General features: G+C 43.9%; 1 protein-coding gene across 1 annotated transcript in view; it reads left to right on the top strand.

Annotated features, from left to right (window-relative positions):
- The window catches only part of RFC2 (replication factor C subunit 2), a 72,360-nt gene that overhangs the window by 37,591 nt on the left and 17,438 nt on the right, over window positions 1–17,331 (top strand). Inside the window, exons 7-8 of the mRNA XM_085649776.1 lie at window positions 4,880–5,037; window positions 12,259–12,324. Coding sequence (XP_085505902.1) covers window positions 4,880–5,037; window positions 12,259–12,324 — 224 coding nt within the window. The remainder of the gene's footprint in view (window positions 1–4,879; window positions 5,038–12,258; window positions 12,325–17,331) is intronic.

Here is a 17,331-nt window from a genome sequence, read left to right as displayed (position 1 = left end):
GTATTCTTAATGGCAGTACTGCACTTACAATGTCTAAGAATTTGCTTAGACAGTGTAGGGGTACAGGGCTCATGCACCTGTACCCTCACCACTGGTATAGTGCACCCAACTAGAGGGGTTGCTGATCTATGCCAGGGCAGTGAGTTGTAGGCATTGTACACAGGGAGGTGTGCCCTGTCGACCCTTCACTTTGTTCTGCACCAAAACATGTAGCCTGCAAAGGTAGTGGGTGAGTGTAAAGGTACAGGGCCTCTAAGGGTGACACAATAAGTGCTGCCGCCTTTTATAGGACTTCCCTGGTCACAGTTCCCTGGGTACCTGTGGTGCCATTTACCAGGGGCTGACCTGTGGCCAGAGAGTGCCAATTGGGTTATGTCTTCAATGCAGATTTAGGGAAAGAACATAGGCTCTGGGTACCTGATTGGCAGGAGCCCAGGACACACTCCAAGTACATCAGCAGTTCAGGGGAAAAAGTGGGGGCACCATGCAGAAAGAGGGCACTTTTTCACAACATGGGGCCTCTATTTAGAAATCCGTAAATTATTAGGCGTTAGTCACAAAACTGTTTAGTTTGAATAATGTTTGTTACAAACAAATGTAATGAGTAATGTATTCCTATGATTTACTACTAAGTTAACCATTGAGCCCCTAACCCTCCAACGTGGCCTTGATATCCTGTTCTCTTCTAACACTAAAGATCAGCATGTCCTAAATTGTCAGATAGGAAAAACCCAAAGATTCCTCTCTGGTCTAGTGTGGCATCTCCAGTTGTGCCACTGTTAAGTGAGGCTTTCAGTTTCCTGGAGTCACTATTGCAATAGCTTGCAAAAAAAACAAAGACTGACCCACCCACTCCCAAACTTTCTGAAAGTGTCCATCTTTGTTTGTCATCTTAAGAGCTAACTTTTCCATACTCTTGTAATGCCCATATCTTCTGTAACTACATATAGTATACCTGAGCCTCAATTGACTTTGCAAGTTTTGTAGCTAATAATATGATTGTTTTACCAGTGTTTTCATAAAGTGGGTAGATAAGCTGAGTGGGCCCTCAATAATATCCCCAATGGTCATGTTGCTAAGTCGGTCTCTGTAATTTTGTTTGTACCCTCTAATACCGCAGGCCAATATATTCTCTGTGAAGGTCATGCTCTCAAGATGTATGCAAGTGTGCCTAGCTCTCCTCGGCCTTGCTAGAAAACACCTGGTTGTGTGCTGCCTATTCTACTTAGCAGGGCTGTCCTGCAAAACAAAGTCTGTACGATCTTTAAAAGAATTTGTTTCCCAAGCGAGTATTTGGGAAAGTTGTTTTATCATTGTAAGTTGTGTTCTCAGTGATCATCCTTTAATTTTAATTGCTATTTTTGCCCTGTTATCCCTAAAAGGTGTTGCCTTAGAGCCATTTGGATTCAATAGTCGTATATAGATGAGCAGAATTGCACAGGTTTGAGCTGTGTCTTTTCTCCTGTTTCACAGGTGTCTGTGATCTAGTTCCCCCTAGTAATCTGTAAATCCTTTCATCAATGTATTTGCAAATATCTGTCTCTTAGAAACAATATTCACTTTTAAGCTGTGGCAGCATTGCCTGTAATGCTCACTTATCCATTCCTCAAGAGAAGGTATCACCCAGTAGAAGAGAGAATATTGCCAAAAATGAAGCCCAGTTCCTGTTTGGTCCCAAATCATAAAAGTCGCACCAACCAACGGTGAAATATACATACCCTTGGGCACACAAACTCCTTTCCACAATGTTCTACACGATAGTATATGATCTATTTAGCATCATCCCTTTTGTCTTGACATGCATTGACTCGAGTACCTGTTGTAGGTGGGATGCTTGGCAGTTTCTGAAAGTGTGGGGTTCCCAGCTTCCTAACCCTAGGTTTACAAGTTCTTTGTGGCCATCCTATTCTTGCCAGACTCCCCTGCAAATAATAATTCAAGTGTTCATTGCTTTGTAATCTTTAAATATCGCCCTTCGGGGTGAGTGTACTAAATATGTATAGTATTGCAGGTAAATACTCTTAAAGTACTGCTTTGGGTGATTATGGTATGACAATTTGTGTAGCACACTAATCACCTGTGAGGGTATCCAGGCACTAGAGCAGGTGTATAGGTGTATCAAAACCCCACTGCCCACCCTAAATACCCCTATTCTAATATAGATATATTTACACACACACACACACACACACATATTTAAACATACATAAATATCTAAAGGCTTTATACCTGCCTGCAAAATAATAAACTTCTTGTGGTATAAAAAAGTGTTAAAACATACGTGGTAAAGACTTTTTCGTTGTAAAGCCTTCGAGATGTTCCTATGAATGTTTCCCAAAGTACAGAGAACTGGGCCTAAATCCACCATTTTTATGCTCACCACACCACTCCAGTGTGAACCTAGCCATATGCAAACCAGTCTTGACCCATGGGAACCAATGGATTTTGGTTGAGATCTCTGTACTCTGGGGGGAATGTTTGACATTGTTCAGCGTTCCGTTCGTCAGTTGTATTTTTTTTCTTTTGCATTTGTCATCCTACGTGAGACAGGTATGCCCAGACATGGGTCTTGTGCTTGCCATGCCACTGGAGTCGAGCTATCCTGGCTGATGACGGGTGATACCCCAAAACCGGTCCTAAGGTTCTTGTGTCTTGTTCAGGGAGGGCCTGGCAGTTCGGGCTGAACCGTTCCAGAGGGGAGCAGAGTCCAGACTGCTTTGCATATGGCGGGGTCAAAAATGGATTGGCACGGTGGGTGAAAAACAATGGATTTAGGCCCAGATTTCTGTACTTGGAGTGAATGTTAGACTTTGGTCAGCATTCCGTCCATCAATTGTTCTTTTTGCAACTTTTCCTTCGGTTAACTGTTCTGAAAACCCCACAAATCTCCAAAAAGATGAGAAGGCCACACCACAAAGTAACTACACATCAACCAAGTCAATTTTATAAATGTCCAGCAAATGGAGTATGAAAGGAAAGAGCCAGAAGGCCATGTATAGTTCCAAAATATTCTTTCATTTCTTAACACGATGAAAAGCACAGCCAACGCTTTAGTCTCGGAGAACAAACTGGGCTTCGTCAGGGCAAAGTTAAGCTCTTCAAGGTCAAACAATTTCCATCATGTCAAATACATACAAAACATTTTCACAAATCCAGCAGTCCCCTGTTTGTTATGGACATCATATATTATTGTCCCCTCGTAATGTATCAATCTCCGTTTTGTAGTGGTCACACTACTGTGAGTGCCTACGACAGAAACCAGAACCGATTGTCTCCTTGTCAACCTGGCATGTCTCACACTATTAAATGAAACTCATTTGCTACCCTTTGAGGGGACAAAGATAAATTAAGTCCATGCACGTGCTGGGAAAGGAGTATCCCCTCCCCACTACTTTATTAGTTGTGCAGGAGCCATGTTCTTTAAAATGCTTGATCTCAGCCTACCAGGGTCAACTTGTAAAAGGTGGTCTTCTGTAAAGACTTTTGTCTGATGGTATCTCTCAAGACCTTTATTCATTTGGTATGGCTGTTGAGGCCCCATGCATTGTACAAAGTTAAGTGTATCATTTATTTATGTTTGCTTCTGTTCTGTAACCAAAGGGGCTACTATGTATACGTCCTCGACTCTAGTTAGTGTGGACTTTCAGTTTAATGGCTATTCTGTATTATGCAGGGCCACATTTCTCCCACCTTAATAACCACCTGCCCTGTTACATACAACAGTAAACACAGAGTCAAAGCTGAAAAATTAGGAGAGGAGTTTCCTTTCCCATCCAGCAGGCGATACGAACCATGCTGTCTTCCCCCATCACTGTGTCTCCCTTTTTTTAACCAAATGCATAGTCTATCTATATATTATTGAGTTATCTAGTTTCCCATTTCAACTCCTATGTAACTAGTAAACCAACATAGTAATGAAGGAAAAGTAGTCCAGAAGTTTCCTCTTGTAAATACTCTTCCCTCACCACAGGCTCTCTTCCTCCTAGCCTCCACTCCCATCCAGGGGCTCACATCTTAGTCCCCCTAAGTCACCTTTGTAAATAGATCTTGTTCCCCAAAATGTTATCCTTTCTTTTATCTCTGTCCTACCAACATTTCCTTCTTTGTGCTTTTGTTTTACTCTTCTATTCTCATTTTTTGCCATGCAGGGTACGCATTAAACCTTGAATCTCTGCTTCTAACAGAGGTCACTATTTCTTTGTTCACAGTCCCATGATCTTGAGCGTCTCTAGTAGAGCTCAAAGGTATACCTGAAAGGGTGAATGGCCTCATTCTGGCACGTTTTGTGTGACTGCAAATTGAGCTGTAAATAATATTGATATTAGTAAGCTTAGGTAAATGGCTGTTATTCTGCATTGAAGTGCACCTTTTACCCAATGATTGGATGATCCCAATTATCTGGGAATACTTTGCTTTATAGTCTTTTATGCTTTTGCATTTTTTTTATTCATGTAATATTTTTAGAGGGTTGTTTAACTTTACTGCACAAGGACAGTTGTAGTTCCCAAGCACTAAACACTATAATTGATTTTTCTTCCCATCTTACCCTGTTCTCCTTGGGCTGCAAAGTGTTAAATGTATGATATTACAACATTATGGAGTATTTACATAGGATCTACCTATCCACCAGGACAAGGTGTTTACATAGAACAGGGAATACCATAATGCCATGGTCATATTAGAATAGGACAGGCTCATAAGTGCAGTCCTAACTAGGTCCTATCCTCTGGTTCCTAGTCACTAGTGATATTCGCACACTTCGCTCATTCATTCGCCTATGTCCTAAACGGGCGCACTCTTCCATGTCTTTATTTTCAGTGGCTGCCTCAAAGTTAGTGACTCGGCACTAATTTTGATATCTTTCAATTTCCGTTTCCAGAACCCATCCAGTCCCGCTGCGCAGTCCTGCGCTACACAAAGCTGACAGATGCTCAGGTTCTTGCAAGGCTTATGACGGTGGTTGAGATGGAGAAAGTACAGTACACAGATGATGGCCTGGAAGCCATTGTCTTTACAGCACAAGGTGATATGAGACAGGTACTGGAGTAGATTTTTTCCAAAGCAAAGGCTTATCTGTCAATTTGTGATCCTGATAGTGTGATTAGATGCATTTGGAGAATCGATGACTGTGTAATGTTTAAAATCTAGTCTTTTTCAAACGTGTCTCCTGGAGGAGCAGTATTTTAAATTATAGTGAGCATGTGACTAATCTATTGCAAAAAGTTATTGGGTAAGTGACTAATCTTTTACATGATTAGATATATTAGTATTGCATACACGAAATACATTTTCTTACATAGAAATACAGATTATACAGTCTCCTGTTTTGAATATTGTTCTCATGTTCAGTTCAATTCTATTTTTTTCATATTATTTCTCTGAGCTTAGTTCTGTTTCATGCTGCTGTTCCTATGTGGTTTTCATCCTGTCTCACTATCCCTTGGTTTTCCTTTGGAGCTGCAATTTTAATCTGTTTCAGTGACATGGAAATTGTAGCTCCACCATCTTCTAATATTGACTTTTTAATTTTGTTGTGCTTACAATGCTCATACAGGTGTCAAATGCTTCAATTGGGAGAGGTGGTTTAGAGATATGAGAGCATGGAAGTTGGAGTGTATTACTAGTAACAATCGAGTTCTCAAATCTCTTGCAGTAGTCTGGTTAATTGTGAAGGAAAAGAGGTTTAGCGTTTTGGACTTTTTTTTTATTTCTTGATCTGTCATTACATTGCTTTTACTTCATTGGTTAAAGTAAAAGCATGTTGAAGTGGTCTTCTAGCGTCAACTGGATGATTTTGGAAGAATCCCCTAACTGTTTGTTTCCTTCAGGATCAAGTCAAGATTGTTAAAAGAAAATCCGAATATAACGACACCTAGGTGGAATGCAACTCACAACTGTTCTCTAGACTGGTATTGGGACAGCATACTTTTTTGGTATAGAAACACTTTTTTACATGCCAAGCACAAACAGTTACACTGCATTCCAGTCGAAAACACAACTGGGAAGCTCTAAACTTGCAGTACGGTACCGGCTCCAAACTTTGCTCACAAAACTTGTCACACCGCAATAGAAGTGAGGGAAAATTAGCCCATTGGTCCATGGTAATCCCACCATTTTCCCCAAACCGTGCAAATTTCTTGGGATATCCTCTCGCTTTGTAAATAAGTTCTTCAGGTTTTCCAAAACAGTCCATGCCCCTCTTCTAAGTCTCAAGGGGGGACACTGTGGTAGTAAGAGAGCAGTTCGGGGTTGCAAGTAAATGGGAGTCCCTACTACTGCGAGAGAGACCCATGAGAGTTGCCCAATACGTTTTTGTTCGGACAGTTCCCAAACCATGTGGAAGAAATCAGAGTGGGGCTTGGCACCTCTGGCATTCGGTGGAGTCATGAAGGCCAGCCTGCCTCAAGTGCACAGGCGTAAGATGGGCCTGGTGAAGGGACTTGCATTGTACCAGGCAAAGCCCGGCAGACATTGGCAGAGTACAGGGTGCCATACAAGCGTCCCTCCAGTCTACTTCGTCCAGCTCTTCCACCCAGACCTCCCACCTCTGTCTCAGGGCGGCCAGTGTCGTGGGGGAGTGTACCACCAGTGAGCTATAGATCTGAGACACCCCGAACCCCCTTTGCCCAAGTGACCGATTAGGAGCTTACATTCAAGAGGCCTGTATTCAGGTACCTGGTGGAGAGGACGTGCCATAGTTGCAGGTATTGAAAGAACTGGGAGGGTGGCATGCTGAAATCTGCTTGAAGCTCTTCAAAGGACCCCATGTGGCCCTCCCCTTCAAACATCGCCGAGCCTTGAGATCCCTATGTTGTCCCATTTGCGGAAGCCAGCCAAGGAGGCCACCTGTGCCAACCACGTGCCCTCCCACAGTGGGGTATCCGCAGTAAGCCTTCAAGACCATCCAGTCTAGCGAAGTGCAGCTCGCCATGTACGAAATACCACCTGGGTAACCTCTGGTAGTGTGGCAGGGATAGGAACCCCATAAAGGATGCCCATCACTCTGTTGGGTCCCACAGAGCGAGTTCCCCCCTGTAAGCGGGATCGTCCCACCCTGTGCAACCAGTCATTGATGGGAAGAAGCTGAATTACTCGGTATTAGTCTCACGTCAGCCATCCCGATTCCTCCATCATATGTCGTGTGCATGCACTTCCTGGTGTCCACCTTAGGAGGGTCACCTCCCCCAAATGAACCTGCGTTCCATGGCCTGAATGGCATCTAACCATGCCTGTAGAATGAATAATGGATAATTTTACAAAACATACAAGACTTTCGGGGGGACCATCATTTTAAAAAGGGAAACTGCCCATAACTTTCAGCAGGAGGGTAGCCCATCGCTTCATATCCTCTCCAGCCTTGTGCGTCATGGGGCTCAAATTCAGGCTTCATGTCAAGCCTGGCTCCTGGGAGATGGATACCCCCAGGTATTGAAAGCTGATCTGACAGATCGGAATCTGTGAATGCCAGTCCTCGTCCCGTCGATCGCCTTGGTCGCACCAACAGGTACTTTATCCAATTAACTCGTAATGCCAACGCATCCCTGAAAAGCTGCAGTATTTTGAGGACCCTGGGCCCCGTATTGGCCGGGAGGGACATGAACAACAGGATGTCATGTGCATAGAGGCCAGTGCCATCTTCCTGTACGAGGCTCCAATCGAAGCCCTAGACTTGTGCATTGCATCTCACCCAAGTATTCCATAATCCTGGCAAACGGCAATGGGGATGGACATCACAATTGTAACAAAAATTGTCATGAAAGTACATTTCTTGTTTAGAAGTCTGCAGGTGTGAGCATAACAAATTGCAAATTCAGTAGGCTTTATGGTGACACGTAAATGGGGTCCGTATTAGAGTCCATTAAGAAAATAAATATCCCTGCTCAAATAGGATAATGTTGTTATGTTCCATATTGCTCTGCGTCACCTGGATCAGATTGACGCAAAGGTTTAATCAATCAATCAATCGCATTTATATAGCGCGCTACTCACCCATCAAGGGTCTCAAGGCGCTGGGAGGGGGGGGGGGGGTGAGGGGGGGGGGGGGGGTCAGTGCTCGAAGAGCCAGGTCTTGAGCTGCCTTCTGAAGGAGAGGTGGTCAGGTATGGCGCGAAGGTGGCTGGGCAGAGAGTTCCAGGTCTTCGCTGCTAGAAAAGAGAAGGATCTTCCTCCGGCGGTGGCTTTGCGGATGCGGGGTACGGCTGCCAGGGCCTGTCCGGTGGAGCGCAGAGTGCGCGGGGGAGTGTAGAAGGAGACGCGGTTGTTGATGAGTTTGGGTCCGAGGTTGTGAAGGGCTTTGTGTGCGTGGGTGAGTAGTCGGAAGGTGATCCGCTTGTTGACGGGTAGCCAATGGAGTTTTTTCAGGTGTCCGGAGATGTGGTGGTGGCGGGGGATGTCCAGGATGAGTCTTGCGACAGCGTTCTGGATCCGTTGGAGTTTCCTCTGCAGCTTGGTGGTGATGCCGGCGTACAGGGTGTTCCCGTAGTCCAAGCGGCTGGTGACGAGGGCGTGGGTGACGGTCTTCCTGGTGTCGGTGGGGATCCAGCGGAAGATCTTGCGGAGCATGCGGAGGGTGTTGAAACATGCCGAGGTCACCGAGTTCACCTGTCTGGTCATGGTGAGGGAAGACTCCAGGATGAAGCCGAGGTTGCGCGCGTGGTCGGTGGGTTGGGGAGTGCTGCCTAGGGCGGGGGGCCACCAGGAGTCATCCCATGCGGTGGGAGTGGGGCCGAGGATGAGGACCTCCATTTTGTCTGTGTTCAGTTTCAGACGGCTGTCTGTCATCCAGTTCGCCACTTCCTTCATTCCTTCATGTAGTCTGGTCCTAGCTGATGTGGGGTTGTTAGTGAGGGATAAGATGAGCTGGGTGTCGTCGGCGTATGATATAAGGTCGAGTCCGTGTTTGCGTGCGATGTTCGCCAGGGGGGTCATGTAGACGTTGAAGAGAGTGGGGCTGAGGGAGGATCCTTGAGGTACTCCTGCTGGACCCTAAAAACTCAGCATCCTTTGAAATTGTGAGTTTTACTTAAAATCTGCCTCGTGTTCTGCGTTAGTGATCTGCATTGTGTGGTATTTTGACCTTCAACATATGTGACAAACTCCTAGGCTTACTAAAGAACGGTCTGATAACTACCACAGGCAACGATGATTTGTGACATAAGCAACCAATGTACACTTGTGGAGGAATTCTTTTTTTTTTTTTTTTTTTCTTTTTTTTTTAAATGTGCAACTTGTAACAGGGTTGGACATGGGTAAATAAACCACAATGTTTGGACAGTTTTTCCCAGACTTAAAGTTTCAGCCTTAAATAAATCAGTTTCCCTTTTATTCCCTTAGATTTGACCAGAAAGAGTCTTTGGTTGCCTGGGTTGGGCTGTTGTACTGCCTGTGTGGAAATATGATAATCTTGCTTGTACACTTTTAAGTTATGTTGTAAGGAGAGCAAGAACAAAAGTTAAATCCTATTCTGTACAATAAAGGGGTTGGTAGGAGTGCTATCGATAAACATAATTATTGGACTTGTCTGAATTAGGTGACTGTAAGCCTGTAAATCCTATCCAGCACTTTAGAAACATCACACACATTGATTTTTGTATAGTGTAACAGTTGTGATAGAATTAGCTATTGTTGCATTTATATTAAGTTTTGACATTGTCTAAGAAATTAGAATAAACGTTTTGTTTATTATACAGCATAGAGAGAAACAAAGTAAATCGTTACATTTTTTTGTGCCGGCCTGAGTATTTTAAAGATTGAGCATTCCTTTTTGAGGTCAATGCAAAATTGACCAATCATGAATATCACAGCCTGTTTTTTCCATCACTTAGTTGAATCTTATTTGGTTTTGTGCTCCTTGTAGTTTGGTTGTCTCTGTATGAAGGCCTGTAGATGCTGTGAAAGTAGTAGAGGTAGAATCTCTCTCCACCATGTGGACTAGCATTACAGACCTAGGTAAGAGCTGCAGTGAGTGGGTTTGTTGTAGGAGGAACAATAGTAGGTGCTTTTGGGTGCAGCATTGACTTAAGAGGTTGAATATGTTGTGGAATTTATCTTGGGTAGTGGAAGGTGTATTGGTGTCAGTGGCTAAGGGTTTTTCAGGTTGATGAGAAGAACTTTTACTTTTGGTGAGATTTAAGTAAAGCCAGTTGCTAATTATTCTATACTCAACTTGTATTGGTCAATGGTAACCCTTGTTAATGACCTAGTGTTGCTTTTGAGATTTGAGTTGAAACTGGGCGTCGTCAGAAAATACATGAAATGCATACAGGACAAGCCATGTAGGAGTTAAAATATGATGAAGTACTATGTGAGCAATATTTTGCCATTATAACAGCCTTATGTGAGAACTTTTTACGGTTTCCAGCCTTTCCGCTACAGAGACCTCCGATAGGGAAGAAATTGATTATTGTCAAATGAAAAATTAGTAGCCACAGAAATATTGACAACTCAATTTGACTCCCTAAATTGACCACATTTCAAAAAGAGGCCTTTACGTTTAAGAACACACATACCACCTTATCTGTGGTGTGAAATCATAGACCAATGTTGAATAGGTGTTTAAGGTCAATGCAGGATTTGGAGCCTTTGTAAGAGTTAAATTTAGTACATTGCGTGTAGCTAAATGTTTGTTCAGTTGTCCAAAATGCTAGACATACTTAACATATCGTACATGATCAAAATGTGTTTTTAAAAAAACACACACACCAAAAACAATGCATCTTCAGATGAGTCTTGACACTTAAGAATGAGCTTGAATTTGTTTAGTTAAATATATATTTGTTTGGCAGTGTTACATTCTATCAGAAAAACTGCATACTTCACTGATCGGGCAAATGCAGAAGTAACAGCTGTCCAATGGTGTCACCTTAGTAATATGTTGAGATTCATATACGATATAGGTTCTCAGCCAGTTGGAACCTTGATGACTGTGTGATATACGTACCGGCCTGCCTGTAACCTCTCATGGTGCGAAGTATGAGCCCTTTAAAAAATCTAAATCTAGGAATTACCCGACAACTAAAGATGCGGTATTGTAGATGTTATTTGTGTGTATGCCTGGGTTGGTGATGGTGAAATTCACATTGTTAACCTAAGGGCCAAATGCATCAACCTATTTTGTAATCGCAAAACGGTGTGAATCGCTAAAGTCTTCTATTTTGTGTACGCAAAATAGTCTCAAGGTTTATAAAGCCTTTGGCAGTGCATTTTAGGTAACAGCAATTTTTTGCGATTGCCTAAAATTGCGACTACAAATAGGGAATCACAATTTGCGATTCTCTAAGCACATGTACTAAGTGGTTTCTAAATGCTAACTTTGCATTTGAGAAATGCTATTGCCATCGACTCCAATTGATGGTAACCATGTTTAATGTTTTGAAAAAAATGCATTTTTCAATGAGCCAGTTTGCAGCCACATGCCCTTAGGTCATGTGTGCGCTTTACATGTTTTTTTGGGGGGGGGGGGGGGGATGCTACAGGTGGCCTTAGAGCCCTGGGGCCCCATGGTTTGCATTACTCAATTTACGATTACCAATTAGGTAATAGCAAATTAGCTAATGCAAAACATTCGCACCTATGGGCCTCTAGGCCCATATGAATGAATGGAGTAGTATTACCTGATAGCGATTACCTATTTATCGAATCGCTAAATCTTTAGCTATTGCTTGCATACATCGCATTTTGTGATTACCAAATAGCGATTCGGTAAAAATTGCTATTTGGTAATCGTGAAAAATCTATTTTGATACATGTGGCCATTAGTGTAAAATTGGGGCCCTGGAAAGTCCTGATGAAAGCTGGCTGACCTTTTTATGTATTAACTAGCAGCTGAAACATGTTGACTCATGAATGTAGGAGGCATTGATTCCCCTTATACATCCAACCTGCTGTTCTTTAATCTGTCCCTGGATGTCCATATATTAAACTGCCTTTTAAAGGTGACACCTAGATGCATTTTAACTCTTATTTTTGCCAGGTCCCAGTAATGTGTTCCTTCATTGAATCAAAGTGCTCCCCTCAAGAGTGGGGTTGAGCACGCCTGGTATGTGATTTGAGTTTACATGCTGAAGCATGCCACATAGAAATGTATGAGTGAGAGTCCATTAAAAAACGTTTTAAGAACTCCCGCCTCCTCTTAACCTGGGCGACTGCCTATCCGTTTGTTCTTGTTAATTAGTTTTGTAATAAGTTCAGCATTCCTATTTATTCTGAATATTCCAGGTATGTGTTATGTTTGTGAACCATATATCTCTCAATTTGCAGGCATTGAACAATTTGCAGTCCACCCAATCTGGATTTGGTTTTGTCAACAGTACAAATGTCTTTAAGGTAAGAGAGCACCTCATTACAATGAGACACAACTTTCTATATAAAAAGGGTTTGCCCTGCGTTTATAATGTGCTGAAGCATGTAGATACGCTCTAATTCAGAGTACAGTGAAAACACTAGCTGCTGCTCAGTTTCCAAGAGCTTGGAATTTAATGCAGTCTTCAATTACCTGTTCGATACACCACTTTTATTATTTTTCCTGGTATTTTTTATTGTGTTCCTGTTAAATTCCTGAAACTGATTCTCATCCTTTCAGAAGATTAGTTATTCTTTTCATTGAGAATGCCAAGATATGTACTGTTAACTGGCACAGCTCAGAAATCTATTTTGGTGTTCTTCTTTCTCCTGCAGCCTCACTAGTTTGTTTTTATCTATATATGTCTATGTGCTGTTTTTGCAACCCATATAAAACATTCCTACCCTAAATTCTTGCTCATTCATTAAATACATACACAGATACTTTTTCCTGTACTGCTGCCTGCTTCTGTTAGTTTTTCTCTAGATGATTGCAAAATTCCTGACCACCTACTGTTAGGAAGGTCTGCTGTTTTGTATCATCCTCAAATGTTTCAGTCTACTCAATCTCGTTAATATCCTTATTCAAACTTGCATGAGATCTTCTACGGATCCTTAAATGAAGAGCCCGCTGCCACTCCCCTTTGAAAAGCTGAAGCCTCATTGAGTGGTCTAGGTGGGTTCTGTGGAATGTGGTGTAGAGCAACAGCAAAGATGCTGGGCCGTGCCTCTTTATGGAAATATTGTTAACTTCCGATTTAAGCTTGTAGCTTAATTCTTCCCAGAAAAGGATGTTTTTCTTTCCTAATTGTATCCCCATGGACAGAAGTTGCTCCAGAGAGCAGTGGCGGCTGGTGGGCTTTAGAAGTGGTGAGGCGTACAGTAGCAAGTGACTCAAAAAAGCAGTTTTTTTACAGTGCCATCAGAAATGGGGAGCAGACCAGAGGTTGCTTCCTCTTGCTGATGCTACTCACTGCTGTATTCTATTTTATGCTTATTTGTCATTGCGAGCGCAACTCTGCCACATTCTAAGTCGAAATAATAAACATATGCCACATTTCCTGAACACACCTTCCTCTGCCACTAATACTCTGAGGCAGTACCACAGATATCTTGCGCCTGATCATAAATTGGTTTGCCGAACCCCATTTGCACAGCTCCACTCATATTTCTATGAATTACATACCTATTGTTTTTTTTTAATAATTCTTTTTATTAAAGGTAGGAATCAAGGTTACAAGGCAAGAAGACGATACAGTCAGGCGTCTTGGTTAAACATGATACACTTATCAGTACAACGCATGAACAATTGGTTACGAGTGATTAACGCAGTTACAATGTTGGTTCCAATTGAGTTGGTAAAAGTGGTGGGCTGCATATAGTCCCTCTATATTCATTCCATTCATTCCACATGCGGATCCATTTCTTAGGGCATCCCCTGGCCACATAAACATACTTTTGCCGAAACATGCACCAGTCCATGTCTTTCTTCCAGGCATGTACCGCTGGAGTCTGTGTCGCCCCCCATTTCTGGGCTATGTTACGTTTTGCTATCATCAGCCCCAGTGTAACCCAGGCCATCTGAGTGTTGTACAGGTCAGTGGGTTCCCATACATTCAATAGACATCTCTTAGCTTCCAGCGGGAGAGCCTGATGTAGCACCTCTCCCATAACATCGTGTATTCTCTTCCAGTACCTCTGGACCAAGGGGCACAACCATAGTATGTGTAGGAAGGTGCCTACGTGTCCACAGCCCCTTCTACACCCTCCATCTGTCGCTCTGCCCATTCGTACCATCCCGGGACCTGTGATATAGACCCGGTGCAAAATTTTAAGTTGCACCAGTCTCAATTTCGCTGCCATGGCCACCTCCCGCGGTGAAGACACGGCTGCCACCCAATCTTCCTCGTCTAGGATTATACCATCCCCTTCCCACTTCTCTCGCAGCTTCATGAGGGAGTCTACAGAATTGTTAACTAATTTTTTATATGTGAGCGAGATGGCCTTAGTTGGAAGATAGGTTAAAGCATGTTCTAGATGAGAGCGCGTCACTCGTGTTGCACTCCGGGGTGGAATTTAATCCTCCAAGTAAATCAAAAAATACTGTTTGTTCAACAAATTAAATTGTTTAATAATCGTCAAATTCCAAGACGTGGCATATTTGTGTACATATCACATTTCACGTTTCATTCTTTAACATCCGAAAGTAACTTAAAATGTCCAATGCATTTCGGGCTGACAGAGCCCTTCATCAGGGGCAGCACTGCAAAGAAGAGGAAACAAGGAATCCGCCTACATCCAGGCGATCATGTCAGAAAAGTTGACGTTACATCTAAGTGTCAGAAGGAAACCGGTGCCGTGAGTGAAAACGTACCAAAGAGTAGATGTGAGTTAAAATTTAAGAGCAATCCATGTTCAGGTCAAAACAATTGTATTGAGGCAGTGATGAAAGAAAAGAAAAAAAAAAGAAACATAAAAGATTAATACGTGTTTAGCTAATGAATCCCAGGTGTCTTGACGAAAGCGTCCGTAACGTGAGCGCGATAGAAGAAAAAAGTATATGAAAATCACCAATAACCTGTGAAGAAGACGAGTCGAACTAACGTGACTAAACACTTACTGTGTTGTAAATTTCGGGTCGGCGAGTCTCTGAAAACCAGCGTATCGGCGAAGGCAAACCGTCAAACGGCAAATCCGGAAGTGTAAACCATAGAGATATGGTGATAGGTTTAAGTACACCAAGTGATCGCGGGAGCGAATCATATGAGCTGTCAAACGGGGAAAAAACTCAAGCGTTTACACATTCGTGAAACGGTAGGCAATTGATTGGATAAAGTTCCCCACGTGATCATGCGAACAAGTCGCGTAGAGTGTAGAGCGTAAACAAAAGTCACATAACGTGTGTTCATGAGTATCCCGTCACCAAACATTAAAAGAGGGACGGAAAAACGTAGGCAAAAGTTCTTGGTGAAGAACTACAATGAAAAAAGACTAGTAGTTTGGTAATCAGTATATGTCTGGTGTATGAAGAAAGAAAAATAAAGGAAAAGAAACAAGACATCCCGAAAAGAGAATGTCACGTTCACTGATGGAAAAAATGAAGTGTCCTGGAGGTGTGTGAATGTAAATGACATGAAGCACGTGGTCTAGAAAGTACAATGTGAGAGTGAGGAAAGGATGTCAAAAAAGGGAGGAGTCAAGAGTGAAGAGAGAAGAAAAAGCGAAAAAAGGAAAAAAAATAAACTATGACATAGGGAAGAATAAAGCAAATAAATGCAGATGTACATCAAAAATATCAAAGAATAACAATGTCTGACGTTGTCAAGGTACATGAGGTAACGTGTTCCAGGGTCTCTGGAAGTCAAAGCTAATTGCATATTTACAGGCCTGTGTTGGCAAAGACAATCATGTCGACAACGTTCTGTTGCCGCAACAGGGGCTCTGATTACAGATAACAGCCCAGATCATATTGTTCGGTTCGAGGCATGTGGGCTGCTGAATTCATATCTGTGCATAGATCGCCGCCTAGTGTTGGGTCCGGATGTTTGCACGTTGTTGTCCTGGAAGAGTCTTCGAAGTATCCTGGGATAGGTGACTCCTCCCCTGGACTACAGTGCGCATGGGCATCCTCTCCATCCTCAGATTGTTTTTTTTTCCGCCATTGGGTTCGGATGTGCTTATCTTGACTCAAGTTAGGAAAAACTTTTTCCAGGCCAAAAGGACTTTAGTTCGCGTCGGTACTGTTCCCGATCGGTATCGATAGTATCTTTGTTAGTTTACTAACTTCCAGAACCAACTTTTTCGCATCTTACCCGACCATCGACCCGACATCGACGATGGAATCGAGGACGCCATTCAAGAGGTGTCCTGTATGCAATGCGAAATATCCCCATGTCGACGTCCACCCGGTGTGCAACAAGTGCCTTTCACCGGATCACGATGAGTCTACATGTATGGCCTGTGCCCGATTCCAAGACGACTCTCCGGAATCGACGAGCAGCGAGACTCGAAGCGCAGCAAGCGGCACCGGCCCCGACCAACATCTTCAGCGCCGAGGACGAAGATGTCGAAGACGTGGAGAACCTACCCTCAAGCCCCGCTTCCGAACACGACTCCGGATCGGAGGACGTCGAAGAACGACTCTTTCACAAAGATGAAGCCGACACCGAGGTAGGAGACTACGATGAGGCCTTAGGGGCCGAAGAGAGTAGCTCCGGTGACGAGCAAGGCCTACCCGTACAGACTGAGGATATCCCAGTGCGCCAGTCTATGGCCCCGGTCGAGGGATCGCCTTCGGGCCTTACCCAAGACCTATCCCGCAGTTCTTCGGCCCCGCCCTCTGGCCCGGCCTCGGACATTCAGCGGCAGCCATTACTACCTAAAACGGCTGGTTTCCCTTCTTCGAAACCGAAAGCTGTACTGGTTCACCAGAAACCGAAACCAAAAGTGACGCTGGTCGGCTCGAGGCCCACCACACCTTCGACGCCAGCAAAACCCGTCGGCACCGACCGCACCAAACGAGACTTCGGTGCCGAGCTTGCAGCAGCCGACGTCGGCGCCGACACACGGAGAAAGACCTTCGGTGCCATCAAATCTACTCGGCTCCCGGCACCGAAACAATCGGCTCCGACCCCAAAGGTCAAACTGCCTGCTGCGTCTCACACCGCTTCGACAGCACCACCAAAGGCACACTCATCGACGTCGACGGCCACTACCGCTCCTCGACTCGATGACCCACTGGCGCCGAAGAAGTCCACGCCCGCCTCTACAGAACCGGTCGGCGCAAAAGAATCGATGGCGCTCCAGGTGCGGCCAGTTGCTGCGCAACGCGTCAAACACAAAGCAGTCCTCCAGGACACGTCAGGCTCCGAGCCGATAAAAGCTCCAACAGCCTCTTCGGCACCAGCCAACATCACTTTTGGCCTGCCGCCATCCACGGCCCCGAAACTGTTCCAAATCAGAACACGGGTCACCCACACCACGATCACGCCT

This window comes from Triturus cristatus, chromosome 3_2 (genome assembly GCF_964204655.1).
Source record: "Triturus cristatus chromosome 3_2, aTriCri1.1, whole genome shotgun sequence".
In the NCBI taxonomy this organism is placed as follows: Eukaryota; Metazoa; Chordata; class Amphibia; order Caudata; family Salamandridae; genus Triturus; species Triturus cristatus.
The sequence above is the reverse complement of the archived record's forward strand: the minus strand, read 5'-3'. Positions and strand labels throughout refer to the sequence as shown.